This window comes from Oncorhynchus masou, chromosome 23 (assembly GCF_036934945.1).
Source record: "Oncorhynchus masou masou isolate Uvic2021 chromosome 23, UVic_Omas_1.1, whole genome shotgun sequence".
NCBI classification, from domain to species: domain Eukaryota; kingdom Metazoa; phylum Chordata; class Actinopteri; order Salmoniformes; family Salmonidae; genus Oncorhynchus; species Oncorhynchus masou.
This window is the reverse complement of record NC_088234.1, coordinates 9397837-9415027: the sequence shown is the minus strand read 5'-3', so window position 1 is coordinate 9415027 and position 17191 is coordinate 9397837. Positions and strand designations below refer to the sequence as shown.

At 41.6% G+C, this 17191-nt stretch overlaps 1 protein-coding gene across 1 annotated transcript in view; it reads left to right on the top strand.

The window, feature by feature from the left end:
- Nucleotides 1-312: 312 nt before the first annotated feature.
- The window catches only part of mark2b (MAP/microtubule affinity-regulating kinase 2b), a 104323-nt gene continuing 87444 nt past the window's right edge, over nucleotides 313-17191 (top strand). The window contains exon 1 of the mRNA XM_064931072.1: nucleotides 313-1464. Coding sequence (XP_064787144.1) covers nucleotides 1411-1464 — 54 coding nt within the window. The 5' untranslated portion in view covers nucleotides 313-1410. The remainder of the gene's footprint in view (nucleotides 1465-17191) is intronic.

Below are 17191 nucleotides of genomic sequence, written 5' to 3'. Positions count from 1 at the left end.
CCCCGCCCCTTCCTCCAGTCGTGGTTCAAGCGGCCATGTTCGCTCGTTCGTCACTTGTAACCACAGCCACAAAGTCATCAATTCTGACTAAACCCCGCCCATTTCTACAATGAATCTTCTTAAAATCCCAATTTAAGCCTAACGTTAACCCTAACCTGAACCACCCTGCTAACCTTATGCAAACCTTTTAATTTAAGACTTAAAAAAAAAAATGTTTGTTATACATTTTTTTTTATGATAGTCATTTCGAGATTGTGGCTGTGGTAACTAGTAACAACCTGTTCGCTCGGGCTTTTTCCGGTATTGGGCTTTTTCCGGTATCGGGCTCGATTGTGTGCATTAGGCTCCATTTGCTAGTGCCACTCGGGCGCAGCTCGTTCGTTGACACTCAAACCCTGTTGCCAATTTAATCGATTTATTATTATTTTTTTTAAACACAACTTGATTTCTTCAGCGGCTCTCACGGAAATAAACACCGTATTCAGGGATCGGACCGCGCAGGGCTGCAGTGCAGCATTTGAAACGACCTTTATTAAAATCACGAAGACGGGAAGCGATTTCCGTGGATGTATAAATATGTTGTAGATTGTGTTTAGTTGCTAGATAACTAGCTGACTATCCACAAGTGTACATGGACTAATCAACCGTTTCTGATTTCCTTGCTAAGTAGCACACTAACGTTTCATTAGGCCAGGTGGTGGTTTAGTTCACCGGCTATTGGAGAATAACGTCGAGTTTCTATTTTTATAATCAACGTTGCTGGCTAGCCCCGAAAGCTTTATTTATATATATATATATTTAACGTTATATACGTCGGGTTGAGCGTGGGGCTAACTTGGCCTGAAGTTGAAGTCCTCGGTTTTTTTTATTTTTTAACCATAACCCCCCCCCCCCCATTAACGTTACCTGGTGAGATTTCCGTTAAACGTTGTCATTGAATGGGGGGGAAAAAGCTGGCTGTAGACTTTGACACTGATAAACTTTCACGTAGGATGTGTGCTTCCTCATATGTAGCCACTACTTGCCGACGGTAATGTGTTGTTTTTTAAACATTTTATTAACGCGAACTGTAGCTGTTGTTGTCTAGCTAGACAACTCATAGCTAATGCTGGAGGCTAGCCATCTGAGACCTATCTGCTAGCCGTGTGTTACCGGTAGAAATAGTAATACCCAGGGGGTTCAAACGGTTGAACTCTGGACCCCCCCCCTCCTCCCGTTTCCCTGTGTTGACATGGGAAACATGTACGACTGAAGGACTCAACTTGTTGATCACACATTGTGTGTGTGTCTAACACACAGATAAGCTAGTAGACGGTGTTTTTTTTACCACTGCTAGCTAAATGAACACAAGATCCTGAAACTATATTCGTCTTCCCCCCTCGACACTTATTTTCTACAACATCCCTGAAAATGTCGGCCAGGACGCCATTGTTGGCCGTCATTGAAAATTCGTCAGGTGGCCAGGTAAGATTTTTTTTGTTGTTGTTGTTGTTGCTAATGCTATCAATCTACCCAGAACAATCGGTGCTAAACACTACATTTAGCTAGAAAACAAACTATCCTCTCCAGCTAACGTCAAACACAGTAGCTTGTTTCTTTATGCTCCTTGCTTGGCAATGAACTGCGTGTGACCAGCACTGTGTGAGTGCGGTTCTGTGACTCGCCAAGCCAACTGGCATTGATCCAGACTGATTGTTTTGGCTATGGAAACTTGTTTTATTTTACCATCAACCGAGAAATCAAATTGGTATCCAACTCCTACACTCACTCATTCTGGTGTTCCCAACCTGAAACCCAATTGCGGTTTCTGTTTAGATTGTCATTTCCTTCCTATATATATATATATATATATCATGTCCTTTTGTATTGGCACAGAAATAGAATAACAAACTACACTAGTATGTGGATACCCCTTCAAATTAGTAGATTTTGATATTTCAGCCACACCCGTTGCTGACAGGTGTATGACATCGAGCACACAGCCATGCAATCTCCATAGACAAACATTGGCAGTAGAAGGGCCTTACTGAAGAGCTCTTTGACTTTCAACGTGGCACAGTTATAGGATGCTACCGTTCCAACAAGTCAGTCAAATTTCTGCCCTGCTAGAGCTGCCCCAGTCAACTGTAAGTGCTGTTATTATGAAGTGGAAGTGTCTAGGAGCAACAACGGCTTAGCTGCGAAGTGGTAGACCACACAAGCTCACGGAACGGGACCACAGAGTGCTGGAGCGTGTAACGTCCTTGGTTACAATACTCACTACCGAGTTCCAAACTGCCTCTGGAAGCAACGTCTGCACAATAACTATTAGTTGGGAGCCTCATAAAACGGGTTTCCACGGTTTGGGCTTGGCCCCATATTGAAGGGAAATCTGAAGGGAAATACGGCGTCTATGACATTCTAGATTCTGTGCTTCCAACCGTTTGGGGGAGGCTCTTTCCTGTTTTAGCATGACAATAACCCCGTTCACAAAGCGAGATCCATACACTAATGGTTTGTCGAGATCAGTGTGGAAGAACTTGACTGGCCTGCACAGAGCCCTGACCTCAACCCTATCAAACATCTTTGGGATGAATCTGAATGCTCTTGCGGCTGAATGGAAGCAAGTCCCCCACATCAAGCCTTCCCAGAAGAGGTGGAGGCTGTTCATGTAGCAAAGAGTAGACCAACTCCATATTAATGCCCAGGATTTTGGAATGCGATCTTCGAGCATTTGTCCACATACACTACGTGACTAAAATGATGTCATTATTGATAGTAATTCTAGTTCTATGGGTATTGGTATGTCACTGTAATGTGTATTCCATATTGTTTAGATGAAACTCTTAATAATAGGAATGTTGTGTTGTAAACCTCCTAGCTAGGCGTACCTGTGACCATTGTCCTAGACGGTTGATCATGACTGAAATATTGATCTTTACCACTGATGTTCCAACTGACCAAACCCCATTTTAGCTAGCTATCTGTCATAATCAAATTACAGTATGTTCATTCATTATTATTATTATTATAGGTTGTCATAACATCCCATAATAACACACCAAGCCACTTTGTTGGCATTAACTGTTGTCTGTTTCCTGTGCCTTCCAGTTCCCCTGGCTGTGTGTTCAGAGGCTAGTTTAAACCAGTAAGCTGGGTCACGTTCATCAGTGTACACCATTTTTAACAACGTTTTATTTTTCCCTAATGGAAAAGGTGAAGTCCAGAAAGATTCCTCCTTGTTTTGTCAGTTTTCTTCCTGTTTGGTGCCTGATGAATACTGGCCTGGTCCTTGGATTTCTGCTTCTGGTGTTGTGGTGACTTGCCCTGTTGTGATGTCACTTCCTCCCACTAGCCCACCTGGCTCAGGTGACTGGAGCTGCAGAGAACACTGGCTGCCTGGGCTGGAAATGGCACGAAGCGGCTCTGTCAGCTCAGCCGATGATCTCGCTCCACACGAGCATGCTCGCACGCACACAGGTTCAAATTCCATCCAGGAAGGAAGGAGATTTTCAATTTGAGCCGTCGGTTGGTCATGTCTGAAACAAACCACACAGCATTTTAGTGTGGAAGGGACAGCCAGGTCCTCAATATTAGAGTCTGTCCCAAAGGCCACTTTCCTCTATAATGTACTGCTTTTGTGCAGGGTCGATAAGACTTTTGGCAAGTAGTGCACCATATATCAAATCACATTTTATTGGTCACATACACATTTAGCAGATGTTATTGCGGGTGTAGCGAAAATGCTTATCTTTCTAGCTCCAACAGTGCAGTAATATCTAACAAATTCTTAATTCCTTTCCGTTACTTTAGATGTGTAAATATTTGGACGAGCGATGTTGCCGGGTGCCTTTTGGGACGTAACCAGGGTTGATTGGGTGGGCTGATGGTGGTGAGGTCATGGAGGGGTTTAGCACGCTAGAATCTGGCCTTTTTTTTTATAGTAGCTATACAAACAGATTAACCGTGTGTGTGTCACTGGTTCTCTCGTCGTTTCCGGGGGACATGATTTGTCATTTAATCATAGCCCTCTGTGATTGGCTTGGCATCCAGGGTGTGTTACCCAAACAGGTAATGTCTTCCTGGGTGGAATTTGAACGTGTGTGTCGCTCTTTCCGTGTGTGTATTGATTGATGTTGGTGCGATGACTAGCACAAAGGTAAAGTGAATGCAGATGTCTGCAAAGGTCGAAGTGCGAATAGTGAAACTCATATCAGCTTCTTAGTGTCATGACCAAACTAAGCTTGTTTTCTCAGGGCAACCATTGATAACAATTGGGGAGCAGCCTGAATGGCAGAGTAGACACACTTAGTTTCAGTCTCTCATGGCACCCTATTCCTTATCTAGGGCTCTTTGACCAGAGCATTGTGGGCCTTGGTCTAAAGTAGTGCTCTATCGGGGGGGGTTGCGTTAACGCAGAAATCGTTTTTCACAAGAACAAAATATATATATAATGCATAATATACTATCTAGCTTAGTTTTGTAAATGTAGAACCTAAAATGCTTCGTTTTTTTGTATTTCACGCTTGGCATCAGATTAATTTTGTGCTTCGGTTGTGCTGATCTACTCGGATGACAATTCACGAAAAGGGCATGACTGTCGTGACTTCTCTGCTACTTTTTTTCAGTGTAGCCTACAAAAAATACATTTTTAACTTATAAAATGCAGGTTTGAATTGTTTAAAACACAGGTTTTTTGTTGTTGATGGTTTAGTTTTGAAAATGGAGATTGCAGAACTGTAACATGACCTCTGGCTCTATGTAGGGAATAGTCCATATCCCAAATGGCACCCTATCTATACAAGTGAGTGATTCTAGCCAATCATGTCTGAGGAAAATGATGCAATGTTTAAAGCTTTATATCAGGCTGCATAATGGGTCTCCCCCCCCATACACACTTGGGATTATTCTCTTTCTGGCTGTGGCTCTATTTAGAGATGGCCCTCTGAGCTCACAGGTCGGACACACTGGAGCCCTTGCAGTGTGACACATGCTATGACATCGTGTTTCAAACACGGTCCTAAGTGTCAGCACCTGGTGTACGGTGCATTCAGAAAGTATTCAGACCCCTTCCCCTTTTTCCCACATTTTGTTACGTTACAGCCTTATTCTAAAAGTATTCCCCCCCCCCCTCATCAGTCTACACACAATACACCATAATAACAAAACGAAAAACTGTTATTCGACAATGATTACTTCAAGTGTAGAGTGCAGGCCGCTAGACTAACTTACCAATCAAAACAGTTGTTTGCTGACGTAGGCTAATTGAGCGACTGACATGAGAGAGATACTGATGCACAACCATGTTTAGAAATTGTACTTTGCTAACACTGAACAGTAAGTTGAGGTAAAAAAATAGCAGTTTTTATTTTTCCATCTCTGCTTTACTGTGTGTGTGTGAGCGGGCGGGCGTGTGTGTGAGGGATGGACATTTGTCATTATTTCACCATTTGAATAATATTTTTGTGTGTATATAGTTAAAAAAAAAAACATGCCTTTTGATTCTAATCAGAATGACGCAAATGCACATGCGGAGGTTGCCAACAGAAAAAGAAGTCTGATTTTTCACCTTGATAGAACAGAATCTGTTACCAGAAGTGTTTTTCATTGTTCTGCGTCGGGTCTTGTTGAAACTCTGTTCGGTGCGAGCCTGTAATTGCTTTTTGAAGTGGGGGAAATACTGTACCCCCCCCCCCCCCGCCCCCCCAAGTGTAAAGGGATAAAGAATATGTACATAAAGCTACATGAATGAGTGATGGTACAGAACGGCATAGGCAAGATGCAGTCGATGGTATCAAGTACAGTATATTATTATGAGATGAGTGATGTACAACAATGAACAAGCTTTCGAATACTAACCTCAGTTTGGATATATCTGGACATTTAATTAACTGTGCCCATCCCTACTGTGTGAGTCTTTTCACGTCCATTCGTGCCCTTTCACCTACAAACTCGGGGCTAGAGGGCTAACCCTGACCCCTCCACAGCATCACATAACACACAGGCTAGTGGCTGCAGTGAGTCTGCTTGGGAAACACTTCACATCAGATGACATGACCCTGGCTTGTAATAGACCCTTCGCTAAGTTTTCAGCAACCAATGGAGAGCAGCTGTCGTGGAGTCCGACACGTCGTACGAGCTCACGTTTAAATCGCTTGAAAGGCAATGTGGAAATACAGCGTTTTTATAAAAAAAATACATGTTTAACAGTGCACCAGGAGTACTTCCTGCTGGCACCAGGAGTACTTCCTACTGGCACCAGGAGTACTTCCTGCTGGCACCAGGAGTACTGGCACCAGGAGTACTTCCTGCTGGCACCAGGAGTATTTCCTGCTGGCACCAGGAGTATTTCCTGCTGGCACCAGGAGTACTTCCTGCTGGCACCAGGAGTATTTCCTGCTGGCACCAGGAGTATTTCCTGCTGGCACCAGGAGTATTTCCTGCTGGCACCAGGAGTACTTCTTGCTGGCACCAGGAGTACTTCCTGCTGTGATTCCTGAAACAGCCTGTTGCTGGAGTCATTTTTGAATCTGAAATTATACTTTTGTTAGCAATGCTGTGGTCAATGAGAGAGCTAGCTAACGCTAGCTAGCTAGCAAGCCACTTAGTAGAACTTACATTCTGAGAAAATATGTTCGGTAGCTAAGTTAGCAAAGACCACAGTATTGCGGGTATTAGCTCATATCCCACTTAAGGTCTTATTCAGGATAAGCTTTATCCTTGTACCTTTTGATATCCCTCATGGGTATCCCTGTGTCATTTAATACATGTATTATTCCACATTTGAAATTCATATGGGTTAAATTAAATAGTAAATGATGTATGAACACCGAGTATAACCGCTCACATGTGGGCTGGCAGGTAGCCTAGTGGTTAGAGCGTTGGGCCAGTAACCGAAAGGTTGCAAGTTCAAATCCCGAGCTGACAAGGCAAAATAAATGTCGTTCTGCCCTTGAACAAGGCAGTTAACCCGCTGTTCCCCTGAACAAGGCAGTTAACCCGCTGTTCCCCTGAACAAGGCAGTCATTGAAAATAGGAATTTGTTCTAAACTGACTTGCCTAGTTAAATAAATAAAAAAGAATGACATGTAGAGTAATATTAACTCATGTAGAATTATGCATTTCTTGCAGTAAAATGATAGAACAAATGTACATTTTTGTCATGGTAACAGGCGTGGAAATTATTTCTTTCAGCGTCTCTTGAGAAAATGTGACTACGTGTGTCATCTTCAACACTTGCTTTGCAAGTTGGTCTCATTTTTAATCAGAGAAAGCTTTTTTATTTCCTTAAAACTGGTCGAACTGATGCCATTTTTCCATTTTTTTTTGCATTGGATTTATCTTACCACTGTTGTTGTTTTTCTCCCCAGGCCCTAATGAAACAGACAACTTAACCGAGAGTTAACTAGATTACTAATGTGTTCTTTCTACAGATGGAAGACATTTATTCTGATGAGCACTACTTTTATTTCGTCATCTAGGATAACACGCTATGACAGAAGATAAGCTGCATGTATCTAACTATTGAGTATCCCGGAATAATAACGGGGATATTGGCGTTGTCGTAACCATGGTCACTGTTATCAATACAACTCCCGTCAGCGGTCGACCAGTTAGCTCCAAAAGGGGTTGTGGTTTTGACTGCATGCTGACAGTGGGCTCAGAGCCGTTCAGTGGCTACACGACAAGCACCATTTCCCCAGGTCTCCACAATAATTGTAATGACAGTCCACCACAACATACGCCAACGTTTCCTAATTAGCAAGGGCTACGTCTGTGTTTTTAAATTCATTGTGGTTGAGAAACTGTTTTTGAGATCCTTGCGAGAGGATTTCTCCAGTGGTTGAATTGGGTTTCTGCGGGAAAATGTTTGTAACTTTATTAAGGGGGGGGGGGGTTGACGAGTCAAATAATAGGACTAAGTCTGTTATTGTTTGGCATTTTTTTCGTTAACTTATTCTGATATGAGACATGATGGTGGCCAGACTCGAGGAAAGGCTTTCAAACAGAAATGGTCGTTGAGACCTACTCCCTATTGGGGGTAAAGAGATATACAGTGTATTCAGACCCCTTCCATTTTGTTACGTTAAAGTCTTACTCTAAAAAAAAAAATTAAATATCCCCCCTCCCCCCTAATCAATCTACAGCTTAACACAATAACCCATAATGACAAAGTGGAAAGGCACACCTGGCATCATCCCTATGGTGAAACATGGTGATGGCAACATTATGCCGTGGGGATGTTTTTCAGCGGCAGGGACTGGGAGACTAGTCAGGATTGAGGGAAAGATGAACGGAGCAAAGTACAGAGAGATCCTTGATAATCTGCTTCAGAGCGCTTTGGTACAAGTCTCTGTCTTTGAGTGGCCCAGCCAGAGCCTGGACATGAACCGGCTCCCTCATTTCTGGAGAGACCTAAAAATAACGACACTCCCCATCCAACCTGACAGAGCTTGAGAGGATCTGCAGAGAAGAATGGGAGACACTTTGTCGCGTCATAGCCAAGAAGAATCACGACTGTAATCGCTGCCGAGGGTGCTTCAACAAAGTACTGAGTAAAGGGTCTGAATACTTATGTAAATGGGGTATTTCAGTTTTATTTTTAATACATTTACAAAAATGTCTCAACCTGTTTTTGCTTTGTCATTATGGGGTATTGTGATGTCATTATGGGGTATTGCGATGTCATTATGGGGTAACAAAATGTGGAGAAAGTCAACTATAAAACCAACCTCTGCAGCTGCCTCGTCTGCTTTGACTAGGACGCACACACACACACACACACACACACAGCCATTTACTCACACTCACTGGCAGTACAGGTAGACTACCGTAAGTCTATTCCAGGCTCAACAACAGAGTCGTATCCATTTACAAACGGAAGAAAACAGACTGAATGGGGTTGAGCTGTGATGGTCCTGTAATTTTGGATAACAGTAATTGGCCAGCCAAATGACCCCAGCCACATTTTCTCCCCTGCTCCTGGCTGCCATAGAAAAATAATTAACATATTCATTTTAATAAGCGTTTTTCATTACAATTAGAATCTAAGTTGCTTGAAAATCCACAAACAATTTAACAAATCAAATGTAGGGGTCTGGCAGATCTTGGACAATTGGTTTTCCACGGCTTTGGATGATAGGCAGTTCAGAAAGGTAGTATCGATCTTGAGAGGCCGCGTAGATGGTACCGCCAGGCGGGAAAGTCCGGACTTTCCATGGAGACAAGCCACAGAGCTCTTCATCGGGCACCTCGTCGTCTTTGATAGTCACAGCTCAGGTAGGCTGGATCGTCCACTACTGAAATGTAGCACCCACCTGTGTGATGCTTCGGTGACTGGAGAAGCACCAGGAAGACCACAACTGGGGAGTGGTTCAGAAAAGACCCTTACAAAGACATCCTGTCATGCTGCAGTCCACTTCCCTTTAGGAACTGGGGCAGGGGGCCCAGAAGCCTTGAATAGAACGGGCATCCCCATTCTGGTTGGTGTTATGATGTCATAATGGGTGGACTGGTGGCCATAGCGACTGTACCCATAGGAGCAAAATAGGTTTACATTTTGTGTTGTGATTTTGTTGACTCAACTGACTCAACTGTCATCACACCAGTTAACATTATAGATCAGGTACCCCCTCCCTGGCAAACCCTCGACCCAGGGACCACTGTCATACATTAGCCAAAATTAATCCCAATGTCTTGTTTTATCAGGTGAATAATAATGACAAGGAAAAATTATCAACAATTAATAGATTTGGTAGCTTGTTTTTTTTTCTCCATTTTCACCTCCCTACATTTATAACTGGAAGAGGAAGTGTAAACTGTAACAGCCTATTAGCTAGAAAGCTAACTCTAAACACATTTTCACTGAGAGCAGCTGTTGAGCTGGTTAAACAAAGGTGAGCCCTGCGTTTATTTCCAAGTCAAAAAAAGCTTACCAGCAGTCAGCGGCACTAGTCTCAATGGAAGCCTGGTGCTTTTTCAAAACCTGTCAGATACTCCAGTGAGTGTTAATTTGCTTCAATGTTATTAGAAGTTGAGATTTAATTTGACATCATTAAAGATGCAGTACCGTTGCGGAACCCTGGTTGAATACTCTGACCTGTTCTACGTTACCATGGAAATGGCATCCCAATACCAGGCAGCCATTGCAAGTGTACCCATGACTTTACCATTGAAATTGCCAGTGTTAAGAGGTTCCGATCCCATTCTATTCATTCTATTTCTACGTGCTGCTGCTTTGTGGGGTGTGTTACCAAGGCAACCGAATACTCATTTGCTTGTTTAAGCAAGGCGCAACAAAGTTTAAACGCATTGGCCCGGCCGTCCCATCTCCAGTCCGCTGTTCTATTTTTATAGTTATGACATATTTTGTTTTCTTGATCAAATCAAATGTTATTTGTCACACGCGCCGAATACAACAGGTCTAGGTAGACTTTACAGTGAAATGCTTACTTACAAGCCCTTAACCAACAATGCAGTTTTAAGAAAATACCAAAAATAATTATGCCAGCCCTAGAATCATGGACATTTTCTGCACGTTTTATTTTCTGTGTTGCAAACAGTTTTGCTACTGTCTGCACTAATGAATAGGACCCGGCCCTTGTCGTCTGTTGTGCAGAGCAGTGTTATTGTTCAGCACAGAATGACCTCTGGTCTAGAAGGCTGTAACAGCAAGGTGTGTTCCTTTTTAACTGTCAGTCTTTCGAAAGGGCTGCCAAGTCTAGTTACCTGTCTGTCTTACGTGTCTGTTTTCTCCTGTATAGTTAATCAGCTATTCCAAAGGTCTGTTTTCTCTGAGCGGTTGTGGAGTTCCCCGCTTGTGACAGTCAGGAAGGAGGGATAATAAAAACCCATCTTTAGGACATTACAATGTCTATAAAACTCTTACGTAGGGTTAAACTTTTAGTTGATAAAGATTGCGTGCCAAGTGGCAGCGCACCTTAAAGGCATCGCACATTATCTCACTCTATATAGGGCACTACTTTTGACCAGGGCGGCAGGCCAGTAACCAAAATGACGCAGGTTCGAATCTTCGAGCCGACTAGGTGAAAAATCTGTGCCCTTGGGCTCCTTCCTGTAAGTCGGTCTGGTTATACACCAAGATTGCATGCTAGCTGGCAGCTACAAGCTCAGGCTTAAGTAAGTAAGTAAGTGTGTGAGTGTGAGAGAGCGAGCGAGAACTGGCCTTCCCAGTTGAACTGTGTGTTGCCCTTAATTGTGTGTTGGATAAGTTGTTCTGTCACTTGATGCACCAGTTAAAGTGGATGAAATGGATGTTTCACATAATACCCCCATAATGACATCACAATACCCCCATAATGACATCACAATACCCCCATAATGGCAAAGTCAAAACATGTTTTTAGAAATGTTAGCCAATTTAATAAAAGTTAAATACAGAAATATATGTAATTTACAGTATTCACACCCTGGAGTCAATACTTTGTAAAACGTTTTTAAAAAGCATGTTTGGCAGCGATTACAGCTGAGTCTTTCTGGGTAAGTCGTTAAGAGCTTTCCACACTTGGACTATTTTCTAAATTCTTCTTATCAAATTGGTTGTTGATCATTGCTCGACAACTATTTTCCGGTCTTACCATAGATTTTCCAGTCGATGTAAATACATTTGATCAGTCATGCTTATCGGTCTCTAGGGCAATTTTGCATAATTTAGTGGAATTAAATGGTTTATTTTCGTTAGTCGTTACGTTTATCACATGCGTACAGACACAGAACCTATGTTGTTAAAGTCTGTCAGATGGCACGAGAGCTTCTGCTACGGCTTCTCATCGTTGCCGGGGTGAACCGTGCTCTTAGAAACCCAATCATTGCCTAACAATTCTAATTCACGTTTAAACATTTTTTTTTTTTAACTGTTCTGATGGCCACAATTTTTAAGAAAAGTTATTTTTATTTCTCAAGCGGTAATTGAAGTACGCTTCCCATTCACCCTCAAGTGCAGAAAAGGCAGCAGTAGACAGGCTTCAGCTCATTACACCCCACTTTGCAATGCGCTGGAGGCACTATGCCTTTTGAAAACACAGCCTCTCCTTAAAGGGTAGTAGGTATGTAGGTAGAAACATAACCATGTGTATCATATGGATTTGCATTAGTATACACATCAAAAGTCCTAATGCAAAGTTACACCTCACTTGTTATTTTTTGGGGGGGTATTACATAGAACAGATCAGAATGCCGAAAGGCATATTTTTCCGGGGTGTGATGTAATATGGAGGACCAAGCCGGCCTATCCCCTAGACATACTTCACAGAGAGTAAGCTGGCAAGTCCGTCGACGAGAACAAATTCTTATTTGCAATAACGGCCTAGGAACAGTGGGTTAAAGTGCCTTGTTCAAGGGGCAGAACGACAGATTTTTACCTTGTCAGCTCGGGGATTCGACCGAGCAACTTTTGGGTTACTGGCCCTAACGTGTCGAACCACTAGGCAACCCTGCCGCCCCTAAACAAAACAAAAACAGGAGAACAGATAAGGTAGTACACAATTAGAGCAGGTATAATTTTTCTCTTTTTGTTTGAGCCCACGTTTAGAAGGCAACAGGACCTGCTGTGCTAATGGGTTCCCACCAAGTCACAAAGTTTGAATAGCCAGAGGTGTACCTAACGCGGCATACGAACTCTGTAGCACAGAGGAGGTCCTCCATAGTTTTACACATTTTTAAAAAATGTTTTTTTATTCTCTTAAATGATTGTCAGAGTGCCCCCTTTTCATCAAGCCAAATGTGTCAATATAATTTTGTGACAACATTTTATTCTCTTAAATGATTGTCAGAGTGCCCCCTTTTCATCAAGCCAAATGTGTCAATATAATTTTGTGACAACATTTTATTCTCTTAAATGATTGTCAAAGTGCCCCCTTTTCATCAAGCCAAATGTGTCAATATAATTTTTTGACAACATTTTATTCTCTTAAATGATTGTCAGAGTGCCCCCTTTTCATCAAGCCAAATGTGTCAATATAATTTTGTGACAAAACGGCATATTTCCCTTCATGGAAATGATCCGCTGCACGTGATTCGGGGTAAAATAGGATGTGGGACAGGAGGAGGATACAGCAGAATAGAGTGATATTCTGAGATATAAAGTGAGTTTCTGAAACCTGTCGTTTATTTGCTGATTGCGTACAGGGAGGAGGAAAAATGACAGACAACTCGTCTGTATTCGCCTCATTTATGTACATTGTGGATACGGAGGAGAAAAATGTTGCGTATATTTTCAAGACCTGAGCTATTTAATTAAATTGATTTATTTAGGCCCCCCATACACTACAGTCACTCTGTATCCGGACCCAGAATGGTGTCAATGCACACACAGTCCAGACTACAAAAACAAACAACATTTTTTGGGGGGTGTGACTCGGTTGGGTTTGGATGCCTCGTATCATTTAAACACACGAGACTTGGAACATTTCGTAGAATTGCAGGAAATTAGTTTTAAAACAGTCCAAGAAAATGCTTGATGCTGCTAGAAGTGGTGTTGGATGGCCAGTAGGAGGCATTCTTTCCTCTGGTCTAAATTAATATCCCAGGGCAGTGATCGGGGACATTGCCCTGTGTAGGGTGCCGTCTTTCTGATGGAACGTTAAAAGGGTGTCTTGACTCTCTGTGGTCACTAAAGATCCCATTGGACTTATCGTAAGAGTAGGGGTATTAACCCCGGTGTCCTGGCTAAATTCCCAATCTGGCCCTCATACCATCTGGCCACCTAATCATCCCCATCTTCCAATTGGCTCATTCATCCTCCCTTCCTCTGCCCTGTAACTATTCCCCCGGGTCATTGTTGTAAATGAGAATGTGTTCTCAGTCAATTTATCTGGTAAAATCAGGGTAAACAAATGTATTAGTTAGGCTTGGCCTATTTAGTAGGCTATTTTCTTTTCTTTAGTTAACAGTGTTATTTTAAACATTGAATGACTTGAGTCAAGTGTGATATTCTGTTAGGTCCTGATCTGGCGATGCCATATGGCTGTGGGCTACAACTAGTTAATTTAGAATTACATGGCATTGTTTTTTTAGATTCTTTTATAGTATGAAGAATACAATTGAACAACGCTGAATAAAATGAGATTTTTTTCTGACAACGATTTCCGAGGGACCGCGCACATGCGGCTGTGTTGATCGGTTAACAAAGAAACAAGTGTTCCTGTATGCTTCATTTAGTTATTTATGTAACTTTAGTTCTTCAAACTTTGGGTTATAATGTTTTGATTTTTATACATTCTAAGGCTGCATGATGTGACTCTCATGCAACTTTTATCTGATCATCATTAATTAAAGGCATGAGCTCTGCTTTGTTTCTTGTGCAGACTGTACACACTTCATCAGTCTCTCATTCACTATTGGTCAAGCGCTTGATGATATTCTCACCAGACCTCGAATTTCCCGGCGACATCCCAAAAATCCCTGCCTTTTGCAGCCAAAGGGGGCGTTGTGCCCTTGGGCTGAATATAATAATTATAATTCCCTTCTCCCGTCAATAGCCGTGCTCTGAAGCACCTCCCGCTCACATGGCTCTCTCAGATATCTCAGTTCTTAATTAGCCAATGCCCATCACGTGATCAGGTCCTTCTCACAGGCGTTTTCCGCTCCGAAGTAAGCTACAAGTGAAGATGGACACGTCGGGGAGACACTGCTCACGTCCTTCTTATCAAATTACGAGGCGCATATTGAAGACTGTCATGGTCTAAAACATGTTGATGCAACAGTAGCTTAGGCGGGGAGAAGACTGTCCATAATAAAGTGATGCATTCTTAACACTTATCAACAAGGCAGGTCTTACAGGCCCTAGTTTTGTCACACCTGGAATACTGTTCAGCCGTGTGGTCAGGTGCCACAGAGGGACTACAATTGGCTCAAACCAGGGGGAGCACAGCTGGCCCTTGGATGGACACAGATCTAACATTAATAACATGCATGTCAATCTCTCCTGGCTCAAAGTGGAGGAGAGATTAACTTCATCACTACTTGTATCTACGAGAGGTATCGATTGACTGAATGCACCGAGCTGTCTGTTTTGAACTACTGACACACAGCTCGGAAACCCATGCATACCCCACAATGCAGGTCTCTTCAAAGTCCCCAAGTCCAGAACAGACTATGGGAGCCTCACAGTACTACATAGAGCCATGACTACATGGAACTCTATTCCACATCAGGTAACTGATGCAAGCAGTAGAATCAAATTTTAAAAATTGATTAAAAAATGCACATTATGGAACAGGGTGGCTGTGAAGAGAGACACACAAAGGCAAAGACATATGCATACACACACGATAACATGGATTTTGTGTTGTAGAGAAGGGACCTGAGGGCACACAATGTGTTGTGAAATCTATTGTGAATCTATTGTAATGTTTAAAAATATATAGTTTCAACTGCCTTAATTTTGCTGGACCCAGGAAGAGTAGCTAATGGGGATCCATAATAAATACAAATAGATATAAATTGTGGATTTAGCCGCTGGGACTGCGGGTTATGAGACAAAATCTTTGGAGGGAGTTGAAAGTCCGTGTTGCCCAGCAACAGCCCCAAAACATCACTGCTCTAGAGGAGATCTGCATGGACAAATGGGCCAAAATTACCAGCAACAGTGTGTGAAAACCTTGTGAAGACTTACAGAAAATGTTTGACCTCTGTCATTGCCAACAAAGGGTATAAACAAAGTATTGAGAAACTTTTGTTATTGACCAAATTCTTATTTTCCACCATAATTTGCAAATAAATTCATTAAAAATCCTACAATGTGATTTTCTGGATTTTTTTTCTTCTCATTTTGTCTGTCATAGTTGAAGTGTACCTATGATGAAAATTACAGGCCTCTCATCTTTTTAAGTGGGGGAACTTGCACAATTGGTGGCTGACTAAATACTTTTTTGCCCCACTGTACATGTTAACAGGACTATGCTAGTGGTAATATATACATGTAAACAGGACTCTACTAGTGGTAATATATACATGTAAACAGGACTCTACTAGTGGTAATATATACATGTAAACAGGACTATACTAGTGGTAATATATACATGTAAACAGGGCTCTACTAGTGGTAATATATACATGTAAACAGGACTCTACTAGTGGTAATATATACATGTAAACAGGACTCTACTAGTGGTAATATATACATGTAAACAGGACTCTACTAGTGGTAATATATACATGTAAACAGGACTCTACTAGTGGTAACAGGACTATACTAGTGGTAATATATACATGTAAACAGGACTCTACTAGTGGTAATATATACATGTAAACAGGACTCTACTAGTGGTAATATATACATGTAAACAGGACTCTACTAGTGGTAACAGGACTATACTAGTGGTAATATATACATGTAAACAGGACTCTACTAGTGGTAATATATACATGTAAACAGGACTCTACTAGTGGTAATATATACATGTAAACAGGACTCTACTAGTGGTAATATATACATGTAAACAGGACTCTACTAGTGGTAATATATACATGTAAACAGGACTCTACTAGTGGTAATATATACATGTAAACAGGACTCTACTAGTGGTAATATATACATGTAAACAGGACTCTACTAGTGGTAATATATACATGTAAACAGGACTCTACTAGTGGTAATATATACATGTAAACAGGACTCTACTAGTGGTAATATATACATGTAAACAGGACTCTACTAGTGGTAATATATACATGTAAACAGGACTCTACTAGTGGTAATATATACATGTAAACAGGACTCTACTAGTGGTAACATATACATGTAAACAGGACTCTACTAGTGGTAATATATACATGTAAACAGGACTCTACTAGTGGTAATATATACATGTAAACAGGGCTCTACTAGTGGTAATATATACATGTAAACAGGACTCTACTAGTGGTAATATATACATGTAAACAGGACTCTACTAGTGGTAATATATACATGTAAACAGGACTCTACTAGTGGTAATATATACATGTAAACAGGACTCTACTAGTGGTAATATATACATGTAAACAGGACTCTACTAGTGGTAATATATACATGTAAACAGGACTCTACTAGTGGTAATATATACATGTAAACAGGACTCTACTAGTGGTAATATATACATGTAAACAGGACTCTACTAGTGGTAATATATACATGTAAACAGGACTCTACTAGTGGTAATATATACATGTAAACAGGACTCTACTAGTGGTAATATATACATGTAAACAG